Genomic DNA, 28,000 nt, shown 5'->3' on the forward strand with positions numbered 1-28,000 from the left:
TTTTATTTAACTTTATCCTAAAAATAAGTGATCCTGAACAGTCAAGATGAGCCAATAACTTATTGTTGGCTGTGCTCAGACATGTGCATTGATTTCTAATTTGTCAGGTTGAGATAAAGCAATCTGGAAACCCACAATCAATTATCACGTGGAAAGGAAGAGTCACTTTGGTTTGTGAGAGGGAGCTGTGAATGATATTGATGCAGTGGGAATATTTGAATAACTTTCTTCATGGGAAAACATTCTCAAATTTCTGGGATTTCTGGTCACAGTATTTGGTTGCATGTACTGTATGTTTTCAAAGGATTTTTTTGCCTCTGATGAGGCATGTGGAACATCCCTGAAAACTATCTGCATGAATTCAAAAAGCTGGGTTTTGATGTTACAGCTGTGATATAAATATAGCATGTCCTTTCATAACATCTTCAAAGGCACAAATCGGTATGATTCATTTTCAGAAGTGAAAACATTAAAGAAACCGACTGAATATTAAGAATCCTGGTGGGAAGCATACAGCTTGTAGCATAAAATAGTACAAAGAGTCAGTGTGCATGGAGTAAAACTAAATAAATGAAAGGGTATATGAGGTTAGAATGGCTAGGAAAGTCCCTTGTTGACCTGTGGGCATCTCGGCTCACATAAAGAGCCCTCTAGTGCTCCTCATTACTCAGGCTCATGAAAATTTTATCAGAGACTTAGATTCCAGATGGATATCTACGAGCAAGAGGAAACACAGCATGTATTCACTCTGCTAGTTATCATATTATGAAAGCTGTGAAAATCATGCTTTTAGGTGTATTTCTACATCCTCAAACACATGGATGGCTGGTAGGACTGGTATCTGAGATCACCAGAGTGTTTAATAAAACAAAGAACAATGAGTGTGTAAAGTGCGAAAAGGCTATGGTGACATGCAATTGATGTGCAAAATAATCTCTTACTGTGATCTTGATAGAACTGCACCTGCCATCTGTATCCAAGTCTTTGAATTTCCCTAAATTTCATTTGTTGCTTCTCATTTTTTATTGTTAATAATTATTGTAAATGTCTCTTAGACTCCACCAGCCTAAATTTTAATTATCAAACTTTAATGTCAAGGCGAATGCATGAGGTGGAACCGCAGACAACAGTATTATGCAAAGACTGAACAGCACCACACAATGTTTACAATATAGTTTTGAGAGTTGCCTGGCAGCAGAATGCACACAATGGAGCAGCCCAATGGTTATATGAGTATCAGGCATGAAAGAACTTCCTTTTGCACGCTTACTACTGCAGGACATTTGACATTAACAAAATGAAGTTCAAACTCCACAATTTAACCTCACTTGCAGTTACTTCCTCTTAGAAATTTTTAAGCATTAAGAAAAGCTTCGCATATATATGGAAATGTGGCAAACGTGAACACACAAACCCTTTATGTGACGACACATATAAAGAGATGATGTGTGGTCTTTAGGAGGCATGTATTTACAATTCTATCTTTATGATGCTTTTACATCACTTCATTGTGGCTTCTAAGGAAAAGGTCACACCAGAAAAAAATTCAACTAAACTATAATTTATTTGCAAACGCTATCATTTTTATGCTATAATTTTTAAGTTATCATGACCTATTAGTACTTTAGATTTAACACTGAATATTTCCCTGAGAAATAGCTGCAGTGACTTTTTTTTTCAATTCTGGACTCTTGATTCATCCATTGCATTGCCATGCATTGTACGTGCAATAAATGTTAAACAACTGTGTCCTTAATCTGTCTCTTTCATACATAAACAGATATGTTCTATGACAACTAAAGGATCACCTAACCAAAGGACCTGACAAATAATGGCACTGCTGCAAACTGTGTAATAATCCAAGTCCTTTATAATGCTGTAAGTCAAACACAGATATGTACCATATGGTGAGGGTCACTGAGGAGTGGGGAAGACATTTCAAACATCTTAATGTATGATCTACTGAACCATAATGTATGATGTCATTCTTAGCCGCTAAAAAGGATCATCCTCAATTTTTCATTACCGAGCGGGTGACTCAGTCATTTTGGGATAACTGATAGGAGTTGTCAGGAATGCCACCCCTGCCAGCACCTGAATTAAAGACAAACACACATAGGCATTGTCAGCTTTTCTTTCTTTTTTTCCCTGTGGCTAATTTATAGCCAAGAGTCAGGGGAAATGACTCTGTTGCTACCAAAGAGAGTTTGTGCACCCCCACCTCAACCCAAGCCATGCATCCAGGCAGGAAGGTACAGAGCTGTTACTAACAGCTTCCTGGAGCTGCTAAAACTCCATGCAACCCTGATTTGTGCAGTGCCACTTGTCAGGAGTCTAACACCGAGGGGGAAGTGAGAACAAACGTGTCTCTGGCTTTCACAGGTCGAGTTGTGAGGCTGTAATTATTGTTAGAATTTGTGAGGGCAAAACACTTTTTCTTATATCCCCCTTGTTTGCTGGTACAGACTGTTTTCATGAGTTCAGGGAAGAGCGAGAACAAGTAGCCAAGTAGCACAATGTCCTAAAATAACCTCACTCTCTTATTTCCCTTGGAAATACCCAGAGTGAGTGTGAGTGTGTGTCTCTGCGTGTGTATGAGAGAGAGAAAGAGTCAGAGAGAGAGAGTTTGAGCTTGTCTATCTGTGCGGATAAAGGTTTGTATGTGATCTTTTAATCTTTGCTCATATGCAAGTTTGAGCCTGTTTGAGTGAATCTGCATGTGCAGTCTAGACTGCCCCATGGCTAATGGTGTGACATGCACTCTGGGCAACTGTTACCCTACCCCAGCCGTCTTTAACCAATAGATTGGTATAAATAAATTCAGAATAGTTTTCTTATAAATAATGGAGTTGAAGATACAGAGTTAATTTAGTTTTTTTTTTTGTTTGTTTGTTTGTTTTTAGTTCTACTCACAAGGAGGAAGCTGCATTAACCTTTCCTTTCACCGTTTCATAAAAAGTGGTATTCAGTTGACTTTCTGTCCACCCCACCCCCCTCCAGTGTCCTGAGTAGACTGCTGAATCAGACCTCTCTCTCTGTTTCTTTTACTGCTGAACCATTGACTTCTGTTGGCCTGGCGAGCCTCTCTACATTACCGGTGACCTTTGGTTGGTCTCATTAAGGAATATTTACCGCACATTACATTTATCAATATAGATGCCTTCATTAAAAGGACAGTGATATCATAGATTCAGGATCGTTTCAGTGACTTCAGGCCCTGGGGACCTTTTTCAATATACTCCACCACAGTATGTCTCTCGTTTTTGCAAATTTGCATTTTGATGAGATACTGGTAAAGAATACCATGCGCACCTAATACAAAACAGCTGCTAGCCTAACCCAACTGAAATCCAGACCATGAAAGAAAGCTGTTTAAGCAGCCTATAAAGGCATATCTGTACAACGGCTGTAGCATAACACTTTCTCCCAAAAGCATTGTGTTTTCCAATCAGAAGCTGGTGACAGTTAGGTGGATTGATTTGATTTTATACCAAAGCCTGCCCTTCTTACCTCAAAGAAGGGCAGGCTTCTTGTTTTCTATTTTTGTTTTGATTAGTACCTTTTAAAAATACACAGTTTTGGCGTTCCACAGGATCTGTGTGAAAATACCCAATTCCACCTATGCAGTTTTAATAAATGGAACTATTTATTCACCTAATGTGTACAATTAGTCTTAAATTAAAGTACAAACTAAAGGAACACATAGTATCCAGGAGATGTAGGTGCACTCTTTCATTAAAGAAAAACTCAGATGCCATTGCTACTTTCATCATCTGAATGGGGACCTTCCCAAGCTCAGTGTTATCAGAATGTTGGAGATGTTGCTGGATCTACTGTACCTTTGAGAGCTTAGACATGACCTGGTTACGTCGCACACAAAATAGGAGAGCTGATAGTGCTACAACACGCACCCCAATCTGCACAGCAATGGCCCTCCTGGAAGTGAGGAAAACCACCTGCTGGTGTGACTGTCCAATGCTCAGCTGGATGATCTGCTGGAAAAAGTTGCTACCTTTGGTCCTGAATCACAGACAGGAAAGTATCAATGCAGTCCATCTGCAGCTTCATACTGACCATCAACCTGCAGAAAATGTCTGTTGCCAGATGGGCTAAAATATCAAAAAATAAGTGGTACAACCAGTCTGTGGGCTACTCCTGCTTTGCTGCTGTTTGTGCATCAGGTAACCTGGGAGGAGAGTTAAGTTCTGAAACCAAGTGTTAAACAATGAAAAGTATCCACTGCAGCCACTGTTTATCCATTTTGTATTTTTGTATTTTTTTATGCTTGCTGGGACTTTGGAGAACTGCAGAGGAGCATTTTTGTGGTGGCTGAAAACCCCTTTCCATAGGCGAATACTTCTCCAAATGGACACTACCACGTTAGCATAAATTAAGCATAATGGAGGCCCCGGAGCAGACCAGGAACATGCGGTAGAGATTACATCTCTGGGCGGGCTGGTTGCATGTTTATTTAAATCACACTGAGGTCAAAAAAGATGGATTGATTTCCCCCTTTAAATACGACACTTGAAATTACTGAAAACGAATTTATACCAGAATCAAAAGTGATGCCAGAATCAAAGAATGGTAAATAAGCTTTTATTTAATAGTATGGATTGCACTTTGCATAAAAGCTGCAAGCTATATAAAAATTTTTTTTAAAAAGTACAGATTTTAGTTTTAAGAAACTTGCAAATTGATTGTACTTGTAAAAAAAAAAGAAAAATAATCTTTAGATTTCATTATTTGCATATGTGATAATACTTTTATTATTTCTTTTTTTGTTAATTTTGTTTGCATTTTTTTGCTCTTATATTTTTGGTTTTAATAGTAAATTCTTCTTGGGTCCCCCAGGGTCCCAGTGTTATTCCATGTATGCAAAAAATGTGGTTAGGTTGAGGGTTAAAGGGTCAGTTTACCAACATGAGAGAAAACATATTATCTTTAGTATTTTCAAGCCAGATATGTAGCTACAGTGTTTGAGAGACCTTATAAGCTATGATTGTAGGTAGACACAGTATTTTGTTTTCAGGTTTTTATTAGTGTATCCCAATTTCTTCACCGTGACTTGTAGAGTTGGCTAATGGCTAATAAATGTGCTGCTTAAGGTAGGGTGACGCATGACCCATAAACACTGGATTTCACCTTGATGACAGGTGGCTGCACCTAAACAATTAATAGCACAGATCTTGTTTTGCCCTTTTGTTTTTCACGTAGAACAACACCAAGGTAACACATCCAGGACGGTGGATGTGCACAGTGGAACGTTTGGTATGTAGCCTTGAATACGTATAACGACAACAGAGGGAGAAACAGCGCCTTGGTTTTATGTGTTTAGATAACGAGGAAATTACAGATAGTCTCGCACACATGAAGAACAGTTCAGCTATAATACATGACATATATTTAATACTCATTAAACAAAAGATGTGGTAGCTGGAATTAATTGTGGCTACCTTTCATGAACGCCAACCCCCCTACGCCCAAAAGCATAAATGGTCTCTCCCACCGTAGCGGCGTCTGTCCTGTGCGGCGCTGACTGCAAATCAATGAAGCCCGTATAGTCGCTAAGTAGAAAAGAGACGGGGCTGGGCGACTGAAGTTGGGACAATTTGCGGAGGTTTCTGTTGCCGGATAGTCGACGACAACAAGGATATGTATACAGCGAATATGCGCAGAAACCAGTTTTCTTGTCTTTTAGCGGAGTAAGGAGGATATCTATCAACATATATTCTACTTGTACGTGGAGTTTGGTGCATTTCACCTGAAATCTGTAGCTTTAGCAACAACTAACACCCACTGTCCAGTTGAGGATGATTTTTGCCAATACTGGAAACCCGATAAGGACTCCTCATCGCAAACAGGTAAATAAACAAATATTTACTAAAGACCAGGCTTACGACGTAAAGTTGCCTCGTCGGCAGCCTTATGGAATAAGTCTGTATGACAGAATCGCACAGCGCACATAAACCGAATGTGAACCGAGAAAACTTTTTTACTTGTTATTTAAAGTGGCAGCGTTCACGTTTTGTGATGTAATCGCCACATAGGCTACTTATGAATAATGAGAATACCTGCTGCTCCTGGGCTGCGGTCCAGGTCCTGTAGTAGGGACAACATGAACTGGCCATCGACACCACTTTACATAAACTAAACCCCGCATAACAACTTCTAGGGTGCATGTTTACTTGCACCAGTCTCTATTTTGTTTGGTTTCTGTTTCAGTGCGCTCTCTGTCAGCGCAGTAAGCCACTGGCTGCTTTATCTATTCGAGAGTAAATGCATTCACTGAGTTTACTTGCTGAAGGCTACAGATCTTCCCCTCTATAGCGTATAATTACACAGTATGGATGCTTCATTGCCCGCTGATGGATTTACTTTGTGCCAGTTACATATAGATGTCGAAAACACCCCTTGAGTCAATGGTTTGAATAAGCATATTTACTTTGCGCTGCTCATGCTGTTATCCTGTGGCTAGAGCTCCATGGGTGAGGCCTGTTACTGGAAACCCTGTGTATATTTCCGGCTAGGATATGACGGGCTCCGCTGGTCTGTAGCTGGCTGATAAGATGTCGTCCTCTCCCCCATCTCAGTCTCTCGCACTCCTGCATCAGCTAGTTGTCTGAAAGCCAAATTCACTTTCAGCCCCACAGAAAAAGGGAGGTTACAGCCACCTGAGTCCCAGGCTTTGAAACATGAAGCTGTGGTCTTTGTGGCCGGAATCCTCTTTTAAGATCGCCTTGCCTTGTGTGTTGGTGTTATAAACAGTCACCGAGGTGCATGCATATAGGGCATGTCTCACTTTATATTATGTGGCATTTAGAGCTGAAAAGAGTGTTGTTGGTTTTTTTTTTTTTAAACAAAACTATTATTCAGCAGTGACTCTGCCAAGTTTAAAGATATAAGTTTTAAAGATATAACTTGAAGAAAAACAACCAAAAGCTCCATCTCCTTTCCTACTGTTTAAGTTCTTAATATGACAAATATATTTGTTAATGATGTACCCAGAGATAGCATCAGCTATGCTTTTTTTTTTTTTTTTTCCAGGATGTGATTCATGTCTGCTTAAGAGTCTGTCTTTTGAGAGACCAAGAATTTAGCTTTAATAAACTTGCCTTGCCTTGCCTTGCCTAATAAGACTTGTCTTATTTGTTATTCTTGGTTTTGGGTGGCACATTGAACTGTTGTATCAAAGCAAGAGGGTTCTTGCTTTGTATCTGCTGACTGTGTGGAGTTTGAATGCGCTCCCTGTGCCTCTCTCGATACTTCCTCCCAGAGTCCAAAAATATACTTGTTAGGTTAATTGGTGATGCTAAATTGACCGTAAGCATGGCCTTGTTGGCTCTGTGATGGAGTGGTGACTGGTTCAGGGTGTAGCCACCCACAGGCTTAAGTCCTCCCATAACCATCCACAGGAATATAAAAGGATTACGTATAGTGTATTTTAATGAAACTGTGAAGATTAAAAAAAAAAAGATACAGGAGGTGTAGTAGCTAGTTAAGATTGAACGTGTATGATACGGTACTTGCAGAATCCCAGTAAGGTAATTATTGTTTACATCTTTTGGCCTGACAATATGTGAAAACTCTGTGTTTGCTGTTATCAAGAGAAACACCATCTTAGGCAATTAATAATTTGACTTTTATCAGTTGTTTCTCATTAATCTCATTCTGTTCAAATTGTGTAGCAATCTCACCATGCTTCGAAAAGCGGGTGACTGGTGGTTAAGGGTGAGGGAGATAGAGACTTTTGCCTGGAGTCAGTGGGAAAACAGTAGGTCAGGCTTGTTTCATGGTGAAGGCATGTGAGGCAGGCGACCAGTTGGTCACAAGAGAAGATCCTCTAGGCTGACGTCCAGATTTGGATTGCTCAATCCTGTCACCACTTCGTGCTTGGGATGCCATCAGCTTCCTCTCAGCGTGTGATTCTTCAAAGAGGGGGGTGGGGGGAGGGATTGGAGGTCGGGGGTAATCACTGTCAGATAGCGAGGAGGGAGACAAATCCCCAAGGGGAGAAGTTCTGTCAGACTGGGACATCTGTGTCTTGTAAACACAAAGCTCAAAGTTGCTCAGTCGCCAGAGGACTTTTACTTTTGCTTTTTTTTTATATTCCCCGCCTTCGATAAAGAGGCTCAGTAGCTAACAAACACAATGCTGACACTGAAAGCGTTGGTTCACTTTGTGAAAAGACTGTCATACATATATATTGAAGTCTGAAAAGCAGTCCCTAAATAAGTAAAGCATGTTATAGCAGAATATTGAGGTTAAAGGGTTTAGAGCTACACCTTAGATGGCTGCAGATAGCTTATTCAACACCCTGAGGCATTGTGACGTTAGTGTGATGCTGATGTCAAAGCTACAGGTGGCTGTGTGGGCTGATTATGCTGACTGCAGAGGTATGTTGAGGATTGCCCTGTATCTATGAATCAGTGGTATGCAAAAAATAATAATAATAATTCTCACACTGGACATTACATGTTTCCATGATGGTTTCCAGGGTTCAGACAGATCCTTGTTTTTCCCCTTGTACGTGTCTATTGTAACAACATGTATGAATGGATAATAAACCCTGTTTGATTTTTGATGAACCCTTGAAACGAGTCTAACCTATTGTTTCCCTGACGTACAACAGCAACCTGCTCTATTGTCACATCCCATGGCTCCACCCAGCCCGAGCACCAACAGCAGCACCAACAACAGCAGCAGCAGTAGCACTGCAGGCTGGGAGCAGCTCAGCAAAACAAACCTCTACATCCGAGGCCTGTCCCCTTCAACTACAGATCATGACTTAGTCAAGCTCTGTCAGCCGTGAGTACCACCGTCCTGCGCTGTCCTTTATTATCTGCCATTGATCATTCATTGATTTATTTTAGTTTGCACTGGTTGTGACTAATGAAAAACACTATATGGACAAAAGCACTCTGGAATATCGCACCATGAAAGCCCTCAGTGCACAATTTTTGTCCTGATGTTTATGCAGGGGAGGTTTAAAACTCTGCCGTCGCTGAGTCAGCAGAGCGTTGACGACTTTTACACACTGTGCACTTCAGCACTCAGCAACCTGGCTCTCTAACTTTACGTGGTCTGCCACTACATGGCTGAGTTGATGTGCTTACACTTACAGTTAATTGTAGAATATCCAGGAGGAAATAAATTTCACAAACCTGTTGCAGGGGTGGTATCGGATAACCAGTTCTTTTACAATTGCTTGTAAAGGTAGACTGCGTGGCTTGTTGCTTTATTTTTATACAGCTGAATTCAAAGATTAGGAGGTGTGGCCCAGTGCTTTTGTTCATATACTGTAAATTTATGAGAATGCAAACAGGTTGACGTAAGAGGTAAATGTGTCATTTTAGCAATATAACAGCAATATTCAAGGATACACTTCAATACTGATTTAATAGTTATCTCAAGGACTGTACATGGAAAGAGAAAAATAGAACATAACTCAACTTGACAGCATGCAGGGCACAGAGTCAAAGATTTCATATATCGTATGTGTGGGGGGAAAAAAAAGAAAAGGTATGCACTGAGCTCATTCACAGCCCTCTTTGCATCCTGATTGCTTTTTATATACCAAGGAGACAGACCATGGCGCATCAGTAATTTCATTTCCTTTTCTCTCTGAGGCCCCATCTTAAAAATATGACAGTGAATAAGAAGGAAAAATGTGCGGTTCATTTGTATGCAGAGGCTTATAGGTAAATTTCGGGTCCAAAAGAAAATTTTTGACCCTGGGGATTTTTTTGTTTTTCCGAATCATGTGAGGATGTAGTTGGAATCATTTTATTTGTCGTGGTGTATATAGGTGCATCGCAGAGATCACATCAAACGTGCTGCTTACCACTTCCTTTTTAAATATGGGAGCAAACAAGACTTGACTTGTGCATTCAGAATACCTCACTGGATCACAGCGAATGATCTGAAAGTTGTGATAAGCGGTTACGTGTTAGGTACATGCAAATGTTCTGCATTTTGATGGTTCTGTAAGAGAAGTAACAGGATCTGTAGTTGAGTAAATTAAAATTAATGTTCAGGAGAAAGAGGGGTCATAAGTTCATGCTCTTTCACCCAGTTTAGCATCTGTAGCTTATATATCCTCCAGTTTGTTTCGGGTTACATTGTGTCCTGAAGCAAGGGCATATAAACCCTTCAGATTTGGAAAATACTGTACAATTTAAAAAAACAAAACTAAATAAAGATTCTGGAGATTTTCCTTTTGTCTTGTTATTCCCATTTTGGTCACAGATTTTATTACTAACCCTTTTCTAGTTTGAAGAGGACTAAACGTTGTACCTACAAAAGCACTTTTTATCTCTATTACATAATATTTGTGACAGAGCAATTTAGGGTTTTGTCTTAAGTAACATGGAAATTTAAAAGGGTATCCTGATTAAAAGGGAAAGCACAGGAGCAATGTAGTGAATGGAATCTGTGGTGACCTGTAAGCATGACATGCAATGCAAAATGGTCAAGTAAACCACTTTGCATTTACTAAACTAATTTAAACCTTCAAGCGATGGATTGGAAAGACGGCTAATGCCAAGAAAGAATCATTTGAATGCGATAATCTTTGTATTTCATGAGGCATGGGTCTGTCAGTACTTTAGAGAAATCTGTCAGTGAAAAAGTCTTCTGTGAAGACGGTTTTAATGTGTATATAGTTCACTACTAAGCCTAAATATAATCTTGAAACAGCCTGTGACACATAGACTTTGCAAGGATGTTGCCCTTCAGCAACCCTCCTTCTTGCAAGAGACAATGAGACTGTTAAAAGTTTAAAACACTGGTTTAGGTAAAGGGACTATTTGAAATTGGAGATTACTTGTTTGCAGCACTGTGGGGTTTTCAGCACCACATGGAAACCACTTCCTGTTTCTCATGTTTTTACAGTGATGTCATGGATTGTTGCTCAACCTCTTCTCTCAGTCAAAGTGTTTTATAACTGGCTTTGTCTGGTGCGCAAACCTGCTAACAATACCTCGCCTTTCTGCTCCTCCCATAGGTATGGCAAAATTGTATCAACAAAAGCTATCCTGGACAAGGCTACAAATAAGTGCAAAGGTGTGTCATCTTCTTTTTTTTGTCTTACCAGCACTGCCCTCTTTTATCTCTCTTGAGATTCAATATGCATGAAAGGAAACTGCCACGCAAGATATATAGCACCTACACATTCCTAAAATTCTCCAAAAACTGCAGCATCCAGGGTGTGACTTCTGTCATTAAAAAAAATCAAGCAGACATGTAGTTTCAGATCATTTCAGGAAACAGACAGTCAGGCTGTTTAAAGCTGCCTCTCAGCTCGTGTTATTTTAAGCAGCGGCTCTTGTCGCTGGTTTGTCGCTATCATGCACGCTGCCTAGGAGGAAGACGCGCCCAACTCTTCCTCTTCTTGCTGAGTGACACTGTTGGTCTTATTCCAGTTCTAGTAGATTGCTCACCTGACTAAAGCAGGGCTTGCTGAATCTCTAGGGGTAATGGGATTAAGAGATCGCTTTGTCACTCTCTACTGGATTATAGAGATGCCAGTAAATCAAAGTCCTTCAGTGAAATGAGAAACCATTAAAGACCTTGCGAGGCTCTGACTGAATTTTAAATAGAACAGGCTTTTGCGATGACCTTATTTATCCACTTTAAAAACTGCCTTATTTGGCTTTTTTACTGGCTTTTTTAAAACAGTGTGACCCATTTTTTTTTTTTAGCTGGAACTGTTCTGATACATTCATCATAACTCATTTTAAATGTGTTCTATATATCAAGAGCAGTAGAAGCTATAAACTATGTATACACCCTGTTTGTACCCCCATTACAAAGAGCTGAACTGACCCACTGGTATCTGCAGCCTCAGCACTTTTTTTCCCCCCCTACTTTCGAAAAACATGCTGTCACACGCACAAATCAAGCATATTTATATGTACAAACAGAAAGAACTATATCATGTAATATACAAAAATACACATTTTAAAGTTACATCTTAAAATATAGAATGAATAGTTATCTCAAGGATAGCTATTGGTGGTTCTATCATTATCTGTTCCTGGTATAGAGAAATTCCTTGTAAGAGCAAGTCTCATCACTTGACATCGATCTTTGAAATGCCTCTGAGTAGTTATTTGGGCAGTTATTGTGATGACCCCTTCTAAATGAATGAGGAGAAGGCTGTAGGTTTAATTTCAGTGGTTACTGGGGCATAAAAGTCAAATCCAGCACAAACTATTAAAAAAAACTTTTGGCAGCCACTTGAAGCAATAAATCACTTTAATAAAACCTGTCTGACAGTGAAGGAGGTTTAAAGATCTCAAAAAGCAACACATCATAACACGATCTAAAGAAACACTTAAGAAAGTCACTGTCATCTCTCTGCCTGGGAAGGGTTACAAAGCAAATTCTAAGGCTTTGGGACTCAATTGAACCACGGTGAAAGCTACTATACACATCTGGAGAAAACTTGGAGCACTGTAAACCTTCCCACGGGTGACCAGCTGACCGAAATTGCTCCAAGAGCACATCAGTGACTTATCCAAGAGTTCACAAAAGAACCCAGAACAGCATTAAAGAACCTCAGGCTTCACATCTCTGTTAAGGTCAGAGTTCAAGATTCAACAATAAGAAACAGACTGGGCAAAAATGGCATGGATAGCAGAGTTCATGTAGAAAATCGTCTCACATTTGCCAAAAAACATCCTGATGATCCTGAAGACGTTTGGGGAAATGCTCTGTGGACTGACGAGACAAGCTGAACTTTTTGGCAGGGTCAGAAGGTTAACACAGCATTTCAGAAAGGGAATATCATTCTAACAGTGAAACATGGTGGTGGTAATGTGATGGTTTGGGGCTGTTTTGCTGCCACAGGACCTGGAAGACTTGCTGTGGTAAATTTAACCATGAATTCTGCTCGTGATCTCACACTGAAGCACATTTGGGTTCTGCAGCAGGACAATGATCCAGAACACACCAGCAAATCCACCTCTGAATGGCTTAAGTGGCCTAGTCAAAGTCCTGACCTGAATCCAACCGAGATGCTGTGGCATGACCTTAAAAAGCTGGTTCATGCTCAAACACTTTTTGTATGTCACACAGTTTAAACTGTCAACAACATGTTTCTCAGTTTGACTGCTGAGTGGCTCAGAGGGTCCCCTGTAGAGTTATTCAGAATTTGTTGAGAGCCATGTCTTCTCCTCATGTAATGTCTGTGGTCTAGAATGTCATCCTAATTATGTGTTTTATCCCCTCAGGATATGGCTTTGTTGACTTTGATAGCCCCGCTGCAGCTCAGAAAGCTGTGGCTACCTTGAAGACAAGCGGTGTCCAGGCTCAGATGGCAAAGGTAAGGCTTCATTGCAGACTAATCCTGATATCACATCAATACAAATCACTCAGCTTCACTCTTTGTCCTCCTTCTGGCTACTTGATCAACTTAAAACTAATCCTTAAGGTATTACATAGCAGGATTGCATGATATACGTTCCACAACCAGTATGCTCATTGGCTCTGATCACTGAATTGAATCATACAGGAAGTGTGTGATGAGAACAGTCTCTATTTGTGTAATTACTGTATGTGTGACAAAAGTAACCCATGCACCAGTTTGTGGCAGCCTCTAGGTTGCTGCATGTGAATTATACAATTACTTGTAGCAGGGTTGTCAAACATAAGGGCCAAGGGCCAGAATTGGCCGCCAATTCTCCAATCTGGGCTACTGGACAGGAACAGGAAAAACAGGAATATGGGACACAATGTGCAGTGAGCTACCAGAACTTTTTCCTGTAATTTTATACATTTATCATGTAGCAACACTAGCTTTTATTGTCATATCTCCGGGGTTAAATGTGCAGGTAAATGTCTTTACGCTGCCAGAAAGGGAAGTTTCACTTGTCTGGCCAAGATCAAAGTGGGCTGTATGTGGCCCTCAATGTAAAATGAGTTTTAATAAATATGTACTCTGCTGGATTGCAGTTGTTCCATTTGCAGTAATTATTAATGAACAAAATGGTAGGTTAATGTGTAACAGGTATTTCTGGTGTGTGTGTGTGCTTTAAACGTGATTTAGGAGTTGATGTTCAGTGATCTTGGAGGTCATAGTTCATGTCTTGTCAAAAGAAAGTAAGTACTTTTACTTGACTGCTGTCAAAAGGACTCTACCAAGACATTTGCTGAATCTCCAACCTCTTCCTGCAGCTTTCTCCCTGGTGTCGTTTTTGCTGTCATTAATAGTCTTCTTCACTTGTGTTCTATCAGTTTCCATTTTGGTTCTCATTTGTACAAAACTAGAAAACATTTGTTATCATTTTTTAGTACATTTCTGCTTTTGAGAGCATTCCAAAAAATTAATTTGTATCTGAGCTTTAAAAATAATCTGAAAGTTTGAGGATTTTAAACATTTAAAGAAACAACAACATTGTGACATGTTTGCTGGGATTGGTCAGTATTTCCTTGACTTGTTTTTCTTCTGTTGAAGCTGGCAATCAGTTGATGCTCAGCTGGATTGGATCTACTCATCAGAAGCTTGTTCAAGTAGATCAAGTTGCAGTTGTTGCTCAGCTCCTATAAATATGGCTGTGAACTGCGTTGCGCGTTAAGTAGCGCCGTGATGATGGGAAACACGACATCAGGACAAAGTGACTCAAATTGTTCTGTGTCAAATTCTCAGGGCTTGACTGAAAGTTTTAAAGGTGCATGAAACTCCAGTGCACTTTGGAGAAACAGTATCAGTTATACTAAAATCGCAGTGACGCAGACCAGAAGTTACTATATCATTACGAAATCGATACATAAAGCTTTTTTCACAGATGCATGATTAGCAAAATAAAAAGTCAAAAATCAACAGAAGGCTCTCAGAATGTGAGTAGTGATCTCTAAACTGCATTTAAAAAGAGGAGAAGCCAAATTCTCATGTAAATATAAGGAGTCAAGGGTACTACTGTGTATCAAATACTTTGTGACACATTGTTTTGGCAGTATTCAAGAAGTTATACTACAGCAGGACAATGTTCCAAAATATAGTCAACACTTTGCAAGAACCATTTTAACACCAAAGAAGACCACGGAGGACTTCACTCCACAATTACATGACCTTAACCCGTCTGAATATTTATGGGGACACTTAATTCATGAGAGAAATCGAATACATTCCTCGTATCATAGGACGTTTTTTCAAACTGTAGTGGGATGACTTGGATCATCAGGCTTTGTAGAGTACATATCAGATCACGTACATGTTATCATTAAAACCACTAGGAGGTCATACCAAATACTAAAATAAAATTCTTTGGTGGTCTTTTTGTAACAAACATTATTTTCAGCTTTTATAAATGATGTTAGATTAGTTTATTAGAAAAGGCCCCACTCAATAATACATGAAGCAGAAGCAGCTCTGTCTGTTAACTTGAATGAAACACTTAAAAAGGAACTGAAGGTTGTGGAAGTTTAGAGAACAGACCATAAATTCATGTTACATTTGAGCAAACCAAAGCAGATTATATTACAGCTCTAAACAATATTTTAATATTTAATGTTTTATTTGAAATTGCTATTGTCTAAAAAAAGTAGTACTGCGAGTAAAATTGGTGATGGTGACACAGCTCGATTATTTTTCATCACTTCGTGTATATCCATGTTGATGTGCTCCTACGGTATGTCTGCCCAGGCTGATGATATTCTACCCACTTCAAAGACTTTTCATTAAATCTCCCAATATAATCGTATATTTATACAGCAGTTCAAGTTAGAGTTTTGAATATTGTTAAATGAATATACAGGAATATTAAAATAACAGATGGTTCGATGGTGGCCTCTGAAGTCATGTTATTTAACTTGTGGCTTTATATCTTTCAAAAAAGGAAATGAATAATTGAGAGTTGGTTTGGTAACAGTGGATTGTCTGGGAAAAAATAGTTCACCTTCCCACACAACACTGAGCAAGGAGCAAGTGTCCTGTGTCATTTCCGTGTCTGCGGTCCAATGGGATCTTGCTCCAACCACTATGCTTTTTTTAAATACAAACATTAAAAATAAATGTTTCTTAAGGTTTTAGATACGTCGTTATATGCGTACCATTGTCATTGTTACTTCGATTTGGATCATTAAGGCAAAACTGAATCCAGATAGAAATAAGCTATTGAAGTCGACTTACTGGATCTTTAAAATGAGGTCATTCACCTCAATCTAACTTCTGTTTACATAAGTCACAAGTAACGGTAAGTACTGGGTCAAAATTCCCCGTGAATATTTACAATTAAGTCATGTCTAACAACCATAAAAAGAAGCTCACTTATTGATTGATTGATTTATGGGTGTCCACTCTGCTGGCAAAGATCTAACAGTTTCAGCAGAGTCTGTGTGAACTTTAGCTTCACTTCCTGTTCTTAGCTGAAAGGAGTACAACCCGCTGTTTGCTTCTGCTGCTGATGTGTGTTTAGAGATGCTCTTCTGCATATGTTGATTGTAATTGGTCTTGCTGTCAGTTTAAAGCAATTTGACCGTTTTCCTCTGACTTCTAGCATCAACAGTATGTTGGATATTTTCTCCTTTTCAAACTATTCTCTGTAAACCCTAAAGATTGCTGATCTGCTGGGATTTTCCCACACAACAGTTTCTGAAATACTCAGACCAGCCCATCTGGCACCAGCAACCATTCAGTTTTGAGGGTTAAATCCTATGTTTGAACACATTGCTATTGTTTGGTGTTGCTTAAGCTGCAGCTAATTTGTTGTCATTCCATTTTCTGTTATTGTTGCTGTTTATGAAAAACACAACACAGATGCCTATAGTGAGAGGCCTCTCCCCAGGGATTCATAGCTATCTCTTGCATTTCTGCTGATGCTCTTAAAATACATCAAGAAGCCAGCTGCGAGCCTTAAGCCACCATGAGCCGCATGCAAATATCATCTTATCAGTGCTCTTAGCCAACCCCTTATTACTGAAAACTCCCCCATTACTGAGGATAAATAATATTGAATTCCTAAGGAAGTGGCTCCTTTCCTCTTCCGTCTACACATTACTAAAAAGTCAGTGTGGATGTGATATTACAAAGGAATATTTTTCCAGGTGTGTTTATGGCATTTCTGGTATTGCAATTACAATGTTTTGATATATGTGCGCTTTGTTCTTTTTTTCTTCTTCTTCGTCTTCTTCTTCTTCGTCTTCTTAGCAACAAGAACAAGACCCAACAAACTTGTACATCTCCAACTTGCCTGTGTCTGTGGATGAGCAGGAACTGGAGAACATGTTAAAGCATTTTGGCCAGGTCATATCAACTCGCATCCTGAGGGACTCCAGTGGAGTCAGCAGAGGAGTGGGCTTTGCAAGGTTGGATTCTTTTGTAATTTATTGTCAGAAATAGAACTTGAAATGGTATTGAGAGGTTGTTGTTGTTGTTGTTGTTGTTGTTGTTGTTGTTGTTGTTGTTGTTTCCCCCCCCCCCCCCCCCCCCCCCCGCCCCTGTGCATACCGCACTGGTATGACTAAACCAAATAAGCATGTGAAATAACTGAAAAACTTCTCTGGCCTCTACCTAGCATTGTATATTTTTTGTTGAAAAATTGTTGGATTGCTTCCTGGCCAAAAGAGGTATCTTTACAACTGTAAATGGGAAGAGACTACTTTTCGCCACTAAAACACAAGTGTCGTCAAGGCCAGGAATAGAAACATGTGGCATGGGCCTTTCCAGACAGGCAAGAAAATCAACAGGAAGTCTGATATTAACTTATTATTAACAATGCCACAGTTTTAATCACATTTGCTATGTTCTACTCTATTTTTACCAGTCATAAAGTAGAAATAAATCTTTATATCACTAAAAAAAAAAAAAAAAAACAAACATTCTTGTTGTAAAAATCTCAATGCCCTTTTCAGAATTTGTTTCACTTCTTAAAAATAATACCTAAAAACACATACACTGGGGCTGTTGTCGATTAACAAAGAAACTGTTCATGTATGGACAAATGGAAACGCCTTTAAAAATAGTTTCACAATGACTGGTTTATTTAATTGCAGTGATAATAATAGCTTCCGCCAGTCGTACTCGCGTAACCTGACATTTAACTAAAATACCTGACAGTCAAAGCCATGGTCAAGACTGGCAAAACAGAAATTATCATATTGCATCACGGGAATCTTTTTGTGCATGTCCAAAACCATTCAAGTTGATTCTACAAAAGATGCACGCTATGAACTTGTAGATAAAAATCACTTATGACAAACCACCGCTTCCACTAACTGATAAAGAAGTCATTTTAGGAAAGCACCTGACGCCTTGTTGCTGCAAATGTCACTTCTGTTGTTTTTCACTCTGTTTTTGGGCTTCAGGATGGAGTCAACGGAAAAATGTGATGCAGTCATTTCACACTTCAATGGAAAGTTCATTAAGACACCTCCAGGTGTAGCAGGTAAGAACATACACTATACCTATACTATATTTGGTGGTGTGTATTGTACAAAATACTGCATTTAAGGTTTAACACCTATGTCATTAACAAAAAGATGTGATAGAAAATAAAGTCTATTAGGGCTAGTCTGCATAAGATTGGGTGGAGTTGTATGGGCCAGATGAAGTGACTGGCTCAGTGGTTCATTCTTCCAACAGGAGTCAGTGAGTCTGCTGGTAAAGAGCTCATATACACTCAGCCCGAAGAGGCAGAGCATAGACAAAGAAAACGAAAGAGCTGCTCTGTGTGGCTTTCACTCCCTCTCTAAGCGTTTTAATTGGATTATTAGACTGAAGTAGTCTCTGCTGGCCGTGCCTTGGTCAGGAAGGGGAGGGGATTAAAGCTCCACAGCTGCCAAATTAGATGTCTGTGTTCCCAGGCTGGCTAGTAAATGTGTACTCCTAGGCTTCAGAGGGTGACTGACTACACAGAAAATAATGGCGAACAATGAGTCTGTGCAATAGTGTTTGTTAAACACAAATCTCATATTTCATTCTCTTGCCATGCCTCTTTCTTTTTTTTCATTTTAGCGCCAACTGAACCTTTGCTCTGCAAGTTTGCTGATGGTGGACAGAAAAAGAGACAAAGCCAGAATAAATTTGGCCAGAATGGTCGATACTGGGGAAGGGATGGTGACTCTAGACTGGTAAGTTGATGGAATGAGTCTCAGCTACTAATCCACGGGCAGATAGGAATAATAATAAAGGGCAAAAATCTGAGGCCTGTGCTATGAAGCAGGATTTGAAGCTCAGCAATGGTAACTTCAGATTTACTTGGTAGCTTGTTTTTGTTTCATGACAATAGTTTGGTTTTTGCCATATGTTTTGCCATAACAATTTAACTTGAAAACTCATCTGCTCCAGAAAATAGCGCCACTATTCCTAGAAAATCCCGTGGATTTTGGTGCAGATTCCTTAGAGGGTCTCTTAAGAGTCAATCTTGGGTATCTATGTAAGAAATCAGATTCTCAGTGGAAAGACTGAGGCCTATTGTTCTATGGGTCTTTGTATAATTATATGACACATTTAAAACACTAAAGTCTTGTATTCATTAACGTCATAAGATTTGCAGATAAACCTACTCGCCAGTTTAAATGTTACATTCTTTTTCTTTTGCTACCATGAAATTTGGATAGTATACCAGCTAGAGGGGCGGCTCAACGAATAAGACAAAATCTGTGATACACTATAAAAATACATCTAAACAACACATTATTCAATATTTCTGCCTTAATGGTGCCTTGATGTTTTCTTCCTTGCTTTAGCTGCTCACTTGCTTGAGATTACATTTTGTTTTTTGGGTTTGTTTGGGGTTTTTTTTTTATGCAGCTTACAGGTCTGTAAGCTTTTGTGATGCTGTGCCCATCAGTTCACTGATCACTAGGTTTGGGAAGTCCTGGGTTTAATTATGGAGATGGCACTGAGTAAGATAAAGGCATGCAGTAAAAGCTGTCACATTTCACAATGTTGTGTTCAGCTTATTCAGAAAAGAAACGTTTGGCTGCTCCATTATTCACGAGGGGTCATCACAGCGGGGAGCTCCGCATGTTTCATTTGGCAGACTTTTTTTTTAAATGTCGGATGCCCTTCCTGACGCAACCCTAAAGGGAATTCTGTCTCCTCCCAGGATCAAACTTGGGATTTGCTTGTTAGGGAAATGTGTAAATCACTACACTGTGGAGCCACTTCTTTTGCATGTACTGACTGACTTTTTTGTTTGTTTGTTTTAAGCCTGTTAGTAGCCCTCATCACTGCCAGCCGAGGTTTTTTATTCCCCTCCAAATCATTAATGCCTGTAAAATTGTCTGCTCATATTCAGTGTCCACCTATGTCATAGTTCTCTCAGTTCACTGACAGTGCTTCAGGTGATGCTTTAGGCAGAGCTGGTAGAGGACAAATATCTGTGGAGTCTAATCTCAATGGCACTATTATATGGAGGAAAGCTAAAAAGTAGTACCCTTGGTCAGTACACAAGGTGAACTAGTAGCTGAAGTACCTTCATAGATCATCATCAAACCACCTTGCTTTGTGACTATTATCACACAGTCCTTTCAGAGAAACCTGCAGCAGTGTAATAAACACTCCTTGTGTCTTATTTTAGAACTGCAAGCATTAAAAATGTCAGAAGTTAAAAATGTATATAGTAGGCTAGGAGATGGATTTCCTCAATCAGTTTCACAGAGACTAATAATACACATGACCACACTGCATACTCAAACATGGTGAACTTGTTTGCTCTGTCATTCACCCTTTGCACAGTCACAAAATGTGTCAATTGAGCATTAGCACCCCTTCAAGATGAATGTATTTATATATTACACTGTGAAGATAATCGGATTCCTTGGGCAAGTGCCAGAGAAATGCAAATGTACGAGCTAGTTCTGTCATTCAAGCTCAGGGCTTCTTGGTGACGTTGCAGAAAAGCTTTCTGGTTCTGCGAAAACTGGGGTGTTTTTGTTTGTTTGTTTGTTTGTTTTGTTTTGGGGGGGTTTACCAGCCAGGCTTTTCTCATTAACTGTTGGAACAAGCACTGACTGACTCAAAATGCTACAGCTGGTTAGGATGATCCATTTCTTGCAACTCCATGGTATTTAAGCTGCAGAGCAAGAAAGATTGCACAGATTTCTGCTGTCTCTACTGTGGGTACTACTCATTGTACATAGACTGTACAGTCTGCATTCAGTCAGCGCTATATCAATAAGCTCTTTTTAAAGAGCAATTTCCGTGTCGCTGATCACCACTGAACTCATTTGTTTTATCGTATGGGTGTAACACTCCTGTCAGCAGATTATCCTGTCTTCGTTCCTAGGCTCAACATTAACTTGGGCTAAAGGTCCGACTCTAGTTTTAGTTCCTGTTCTACAGGGCATGAATGTATGTGTCATACAGTGTGTGCTATACCAAATGAATGAACTAAAAGGGAATTATAAGTAATGACTGCAACTTCTGTTCCCAAAAAAGAGGAACAAAGTACAACACCACTGTTGGTCTGTTTCTTAATGGCAAAGCGGTTTCATCTGCAAAAAGAAGCCATCTAACATCTGGTTTGTGAAGGCTGGAGCACACTCATCATCACAGGTTCTTAAATCCTGGGATAGAAGTGTCAATTGATTCCTTGATACCTCATACAATGTGCGCCCCACTTCACGGAGCACAAGTTATAGCTATAAACGCTGTGACATTATTAGTCCACAGCATGTGCTGTTCAAGGCACTGCATTTCTAGTGCGTGGTAATAATTTCTGGCTAGGTCTAGTGCTTTACACTTTGAGAAAACAAAACAAACCACCATCAGCTGACTGTGTTTGGTCAGTCAGTACAAACAGTGTTTATTTAAAAAAAAAAAAAAAAAAAAAAAGATGAACATCTTCTGTTCCCAACAAACAGAAGTGTGTGTATATAGACCCAGTGTCACGCCACAGCTGATGGTTTTATGTTATTTAAAGTTGCAGACTTCATCTAAGTTGCTAAAGTCCTGTCTTCTTTTTCCTCAGGCTGGAATGACACTCACATATGATCCCAGTTCAGCTGCTATGCAAAATGGGTAAACTAGATTAACATGTATAATGCACTGTTGTTGTTGTTTCAATATATTTACGTCATATAATATAATATTCTCAATACACTTTGACAGATTTTTTCCAGCACCATACAGTATGTCAAACAGGATGATTACTCAAACTTCCATGTCTCCCTACATGTCTACGCTTTCCACATATCAGGTTTGAATACTTTTTCTATTGATAAATATGCACTTTAAAACATATGTATGTAAAATACATGAACATTGTAATAGAAATATGTGATTTAGTTTCAAAAATATTTGTAAAACATGTGTCTTTGAGATTTGAAATAGTTTTTGGGGGGTGGGGGTTTGGAGATGTAGGTCAAGTATGTGACAAATGCCGGTATAGCCTTTTATGCTTGTTTATGTGCCATCGCAGTAGGACGTGATCTCTGGAAATAGCATTTGCTCTGAGTCTGAAAACCATAACTGTCCGTGCCAATCAAAAACCATGGATGACAGGAGAGGTCTACAGGCTGCTGAAAGCTCGGAATGTTGCCTTCAGAGATGGAGACGAGGCAAGCCTGAGGACAGCTAGGGCCAACCTTTCCCGTGGCATCAGAGAGGCTAAGAGACAGTACTCCAAGAAAATATCGCATCACTTCAAAGACAGCAGAGACTCACGGAGCCTGTGGCGGGGCATTCAGACCATCACAGATTACAAGCCCCCACCACAGACTTGTGACAGTACTATCCCCCTGCTGAACGAGCTGAACACTTTCTTTGCTCGCTTTGAAGTCCGAAACAGCACCACTGCACAGAAGACCCCACCCCCTCCTGGTGACCAGGTGATGACTCTGTCCCCGGACAGCGTGAGGAGATCCCTCAGCAGGATCAATGCACGTAAAGCTCTGGGTCCTGACAACATTCCTGGTCGTGCACTGAGAGACTGTGCAGTGGAACTCACTGATGTCTTCACAGACATCTTCAACATATCACTCATCCAGGCTGTCGTCAAAAAAGTCATCTCCCTCCTGCTTTAATGACTACCGTCCTGTTGCACTTACTCCCATCCTGATGAAGTGCTTCGAACGACTAGTCATGCAGCACATCAAGACTGTCCTGCCCCCCTCCCTGGACCCCTTCCAGTTTGCGTATCGGCCCAATCGCTCAACCGATGATGCCATCTCCACTGCACTCCACTCAGCACTCACACACCTGGACAAAAAAGATTCATATGTTCGAATGCTGTTCATAGACTTCAGTTCAGCATTCAACACTATAATCCCCCAACAGCTCACTCAAAAACTGGTCCAGCTGGGGCTCAACACCTCACTGTGCAACTGGCTGTTGGATTTCCTCACCGGAAGACCTCAAGCAGTACGGGTCGGCAGTAATACATCCAGCACCATCATTTTAAACACGGGGGCCCCGCAGGGATGTGTGCTGAGCCCCCTCCTCTTCACTCTGCTGACCCATGACTGCACTCCATCACACAGCTCCAACCTCTTCATCAAGTTTGCGGACGACACAACGGTGGTGGGTCTCATTAGCAACAGGGATGAGACCGACTACAGAAGTGAGGTGAGACGCCTGGCCACGTGGTGTGCTGACAACAATCTCTCTCTGAATGTGGAGAAGACGAAGGAGATTGTTGTGGACTTCAGGAGAATGCACACCCAACATGCTCCTCTGACCATTGACGGAGCGTCTGTGGAGAGAGTGAGCAGCACCAAGTTCTTGGGTGTGCACATCACAGAGGATCTCTCCTGGACGTACAACACCACAGCACTGGCCAAGAAATCACAGCAGCGTCTCTTCTTTCTCCGCAAACTAAGAAGAGCAGGAGCTCCAGCCCCCATCATGCACACTTTCTACAGAGGCACCATCGAGAGCATCCTGTCGAGCTGCATCACTGTGTGGTTTGGAGCCTGCAATGCGTCCTGCCATAGAACCCTCCAACGCATAGTGAGAGCTGCAGAGAGGATCATTGGTGTCTCTCTCCCCTCCCTCCAGGACATTTACAGCACCCGTCTCACTAAAAAAGCCCTTTGCATAGCGGCTGATCCCACGCACCCAATGCAAAGCTTCTTCAAGCTGCTGCCGTCAGGGAGGAGACTGCGGAGTCTCCAGGCCAGGACCAGCAGACTGAAGGACAGCTTCATCCATCAGGCTGTCAGGAAGCTAAACTCCCTCCCGATTCTGCCCCCCTCTCCCCTCTTCTCCACCACGGTCTCACTGAACTCTGTCACACACACACACACACACACTCACTCTCTGACGCACTCACTGGCCTGCTCCAGTCACTTTGTGGAGCATTGGACTGCTTAAGCATTGGACCTCATAAGCCTTTGTTGTTACACTATCTCTTACCGTACACTACTAAATCCCCATTTGCACTATTTGCCTATTTTGCACCACTATGCCTTCTTACTTGAATATTGTATATTGTATATTGCATAGCTTTTTTTTTTTTTGTTATACGTAAAATTGTATTGTATTTATTTAAATTTATTTACATTTTTACTTTTTAATTATTTTATTTGCATTTTTCTAATCACTAGGGTTTGAGAGTAACGCAATTTCTATTCTGTGTATGTCCTGTACATGTGGCAGAATTGACAAATAAAGTTGACTTGACTTGACTTGACTTGAGTCAGACTGTTTACAGAGTGTGTTTGTTGATGTTCCAGATGCAGAACCCATCCTGGATGCCTCATCAACCTTACATCATGCAGCACCCGGTAAGAACAGGAGTTCTCCATATTTTGTTCTGCTGTTTCTCTTTTAATCATAATCTGTTAGTCACCAAATATGTCTTTGGTTTACTGTAAACAGACGGACACATAAAGTAGTAGTTACACACAGATGACGCTGATTTATTTATTTATTTATTTATTTTTGAGGACTGAGCAAGGTGTTTGTCTATGGGTGTCTAAATGACTGTTTTGAATGGACTGTATGAAGCTGTGTATTTAATGACATATGCTAAATGATTTCTAACAGATTTAAAATATGATGGTCTTAGTTTGAAATGAGTTGGCAACAATATACAAACAGTGTCTGATGCGTCAGGCCAGTCGAGATGTTTATAGCCAACTTGCTCGACTTGTAAATTTCACCTTCTGCTACTTCTGCAGGGTACAGTGATATCGCCCTCTATTGACCCATCTCTGTCACTGCAGCCTGCTTCTATGATGGCGCCTCTCACTCAGCAGATGGGTCACCTCTCCTTGGGTAGTGCAGGAACGGTGAGAGAAACCTGCATGAGATTAACTGAGAGATTGTTTGACTCATTATACTTTTGTCTTAGAGGAAAAAAAATTTATTAAGATATGCTTATTTTGGTTTGTGAATAGTCTCATTTTCCATTTTCTTGCAGTTTATGGCTCCCAATACAGCTATGCAAGGAGCATATATCCCACAGTATCCACATCTGCCGACAGCCACTGTTCCTGTGGAAGTATGTGCAGCAACAAAATTGCAGCCTCACTTTTAGCAAAATATTTTGCCCTCCCCCCCCCCCCCCCCCCCCCCAAAAAAAAAAACTGAGTTATTACTCTTTCTTTCAGGAAAACAGTGGACAGTCACATGTGGACTCATCCGGCAATCATTCCCCCTATTCCTATCAACAAACCAAGTAGTGCTGAGGTAACCTTTGGACAACAGCCCACACAACAATGTCTACAAACGCAGCGGACGCTAAGGATCTTTCACTGTTTTGCTCAAATGTTTAAAGTGATACTATTTCGGGTATCGTTTTCAGAGCGTACACCTAAGTTCATCAAAGGATTCAAAGTTTATTTAAAGAAGTTTTATTTTCATACTAGAACGTTTATTTTTTACTAGGGGTCGCACAGGACACAAGAAAGAATCACGTGTCCAGTTGTGCAAAGATGTTTTCTGTTCACTTTTTTCCTGAGGATTTTTTTTTTTTTTTTTTTTGCCAAATATTTGAAAATAACCTTTTTGTGCTTGCTGTGTGAGTGTTGATATGGTGATGTGTTTAGTGTTGTTGTTTTTTTCTTGTAAAGTGATTTCTTTTTTTCTTAGAACTCAGTCTTGCTGTCTGAAAATCTGCCTTAATAGTTTTGATACATTTCTTGAACAGACCACCACAAAGCAGCAATAAGCCAAAAAAATTTGATAAGAGCTCTCACCTGCAGGCGGTCTTTTTTTCCTTTTCTGTTTTTTTTTTTTGTTTTTTTTTTTAATGGAACATGTGTTTTTGCTCCCTTCCTCCAAAACCTACTAGAGCAGCAAAAGAAATTTTCCAAAGATGATTTTATTGGATGGAATATTTATTTAGAAAGAAGGCTGTGCATTCGTGTGGATGTTGAAATGTGTTTTTTAGAATAGCTAAAATTAAGCTTGGTGGGGTGGGTGTAATTTTGTTTTGTTGGCTGTGCTTTCTCTTTTTAAAGGTGGTATTACTAATTGTCGTTTTGATGAGGTAGGTATTTTTCACTTTGCAAAAACGGGAAACATGGACGTATGATTGTGGAAAATTAATTAATCAAAGCCTTAAAATAGAACTTGGCCAAATGTTGCAAGAGTCGAAGGGTAAAAATTTGATGAATATGTGTATTTTATTGCGCCTCACTCTTTGATAGGAAACAATCAGACTTGGCACTTTCAGTTGTAGTTTACGTCACCAAAGCTTGTGAGGAAATGCCATCATTTGTCTCTTTAACAAAGGTGACCATGCAAAAAAAGAGTGTAGATTGGACAGTGTGCCTTTTTTCTTCTTTTTTTTTTTGTACATTTACATTTAGTTCAGTACACACACAAGTATGAAGGAAGGCTCCAGCAAGTGCCACAGATGACTTTCATGGTAACAGGAAAAATGGGATGGTGCAACACTATAGTAAAGATTCATTTAAAAGGAAAAAAAACTGATGGAGTGCTACGGAAGCAATCTGATATGAAATAGTGCTTTAAAAATAAGTGGCAATTTGTTAAATAGTTGAACCATTTTAACTAAGGTGTCCTCTAGTAAGCCTGTGATTCGACCTGGTTGTCAGTCAGAGCAGTTATCTACCTCAGTTTTCTTTCTCCTCTGTATTAGGCCGGGTTAGCAGGTCCAGCCCGTCCTTCCAGACCAAATCCCACACTCAGGAGCCTGTCAGCCTGAAAGGAAACAGCTGTTTCCCTTTAGGGTTTTTTTTGTTTTTTTTTTTTTTTTTAAATACTTTTTGATTTTCCTCAAACCTGTTTCCTTTTATTTTTCTTTTCTTTTTTTTTTATCTTATTAAGATGGAATAACATAATCACTATTGGGGACAGCTCTACTTGCGTTCACTCACTCAGTTTCATAGCCTTTTTGGCAGCAGATTCCACAGGCAAATGTAAAGGCTTTTCAGATTATCACTGACAGCATAGCTTTTGTGGTGTTCACTCAATCTGTGCTCGTTTATACAAACTTTGTGTTGAATCTACAAAGAGCAGCATTTCCTCTGTAGTTAGCTAGGTTGTGCAACAGATACAAAGGGCCAATTCTACTTGAGATTCTTGTGTAATGCCTGAGACTGACGAGTAATACTGTCCTGTGAGGTTAATGCTGCTAGCGGTGTCTGAACCAAGTGCCATAGTATCTGGGTCAAGAGTCGAAGAGGTGCATCAATAAAAAATTGCTCGTATAAGCAACCACCGTAGTGAACAGACATTAAGTTATATGAAAAAGTTCTAATTTATGAAGATTTTTGTACAGACTGCTTTAGGTAATAAGAGATTTTCTAGAGCTATATGAGTTACATGTTGTTTTTTTTAACTTGTGCCACAATTGCCAGACTTAACTTGTTTGTACAGTTTAAGGGATCTCTCCTCTTTATTTCTGTTTTATTGTGCTGTTTTATTGTGTTTGTTAAGCCCCAAACTTCCTTTTGTTTTTCCACCCTAGTAGATTGTTGCCCAAATTTTATTCTGTTAATTTCTTTGACTTTTTTGGATTAAAAAAGAAATCTACTTTTACTCTGCCTCATTATTTCCAAGGAGACCTGATAAAAAAAAAAAAAATTAATTTTTTTTTTTTTATATGGTGAATCTTGAATACAAATCTTAATAGAGTTTACT

At 39.9% G+C, this 28,000-nt stretch overlaps 1 protein-coding gene across 2 annotated transcripts; it reads left to right on the forward strand.

Annotated features, from left to right (window-relative positions):
* The first annotated feature begins 5,535 nt into the window (after nt 1-5,535).
* rbms1b (RNA binding motif, single stranded interacting protein 1b) lies at nt 5,536-27,898 on the forward strand. Of its 2 annotated transcripts, none has more exons than XM_085434088.1 (13): nt 5,536-5,864; nt 8,633-8,808; nt 11,006-11,064; nt 13,236-13,327; nt 17,150-17,307; nt 18,307-18,386; nt 18,956-19,071; nt 21,918-21,967; nt 22,058-22,145; nt 24,622-24,672; nt 25,069-25,179; nt 25,311-25,391; nt 25,501-27,898. In XM_085434088.1, exons 1-13 carry the CDS (start codon nt 5,814-5,816, stop codon nt 25,570-25,572), a joined length of 1,185 nt encoding a protein of 394 aa, XP_085290214.1. In that variant the 5' UTR covers nt 5,536-5,813; the 3' UTR covers nt 25,573-27,898. The 2 variants fall into 2 exon arrangements, with proteins under 2 accessions (XP_085290214.1, XP_085290215.1); XM_085434089.1 differs by having other exon boundaries at nt 25,114-25,179.
* Nucleotides 27,899-28,000: the final 102 nt, after the last annotated feature.

This window comes from Copadichromis virginalis, linkage group LG16, assembly GCF_057382275.1.
Source record: "Copadichromis virginalis isolate Kocher_CV1m ecotype Utaka linkage group LG16, C_Virginalis_male_GT1.1, whole genome shotgun sequence".
NCBI classification, from domain to species: domain Eukaryota; kingdom Metazoa; phylum Chordata; class Actinopteri; order Cichliformes; family Cichlidae; genus Copadichromis; species Copadichromis virginalis.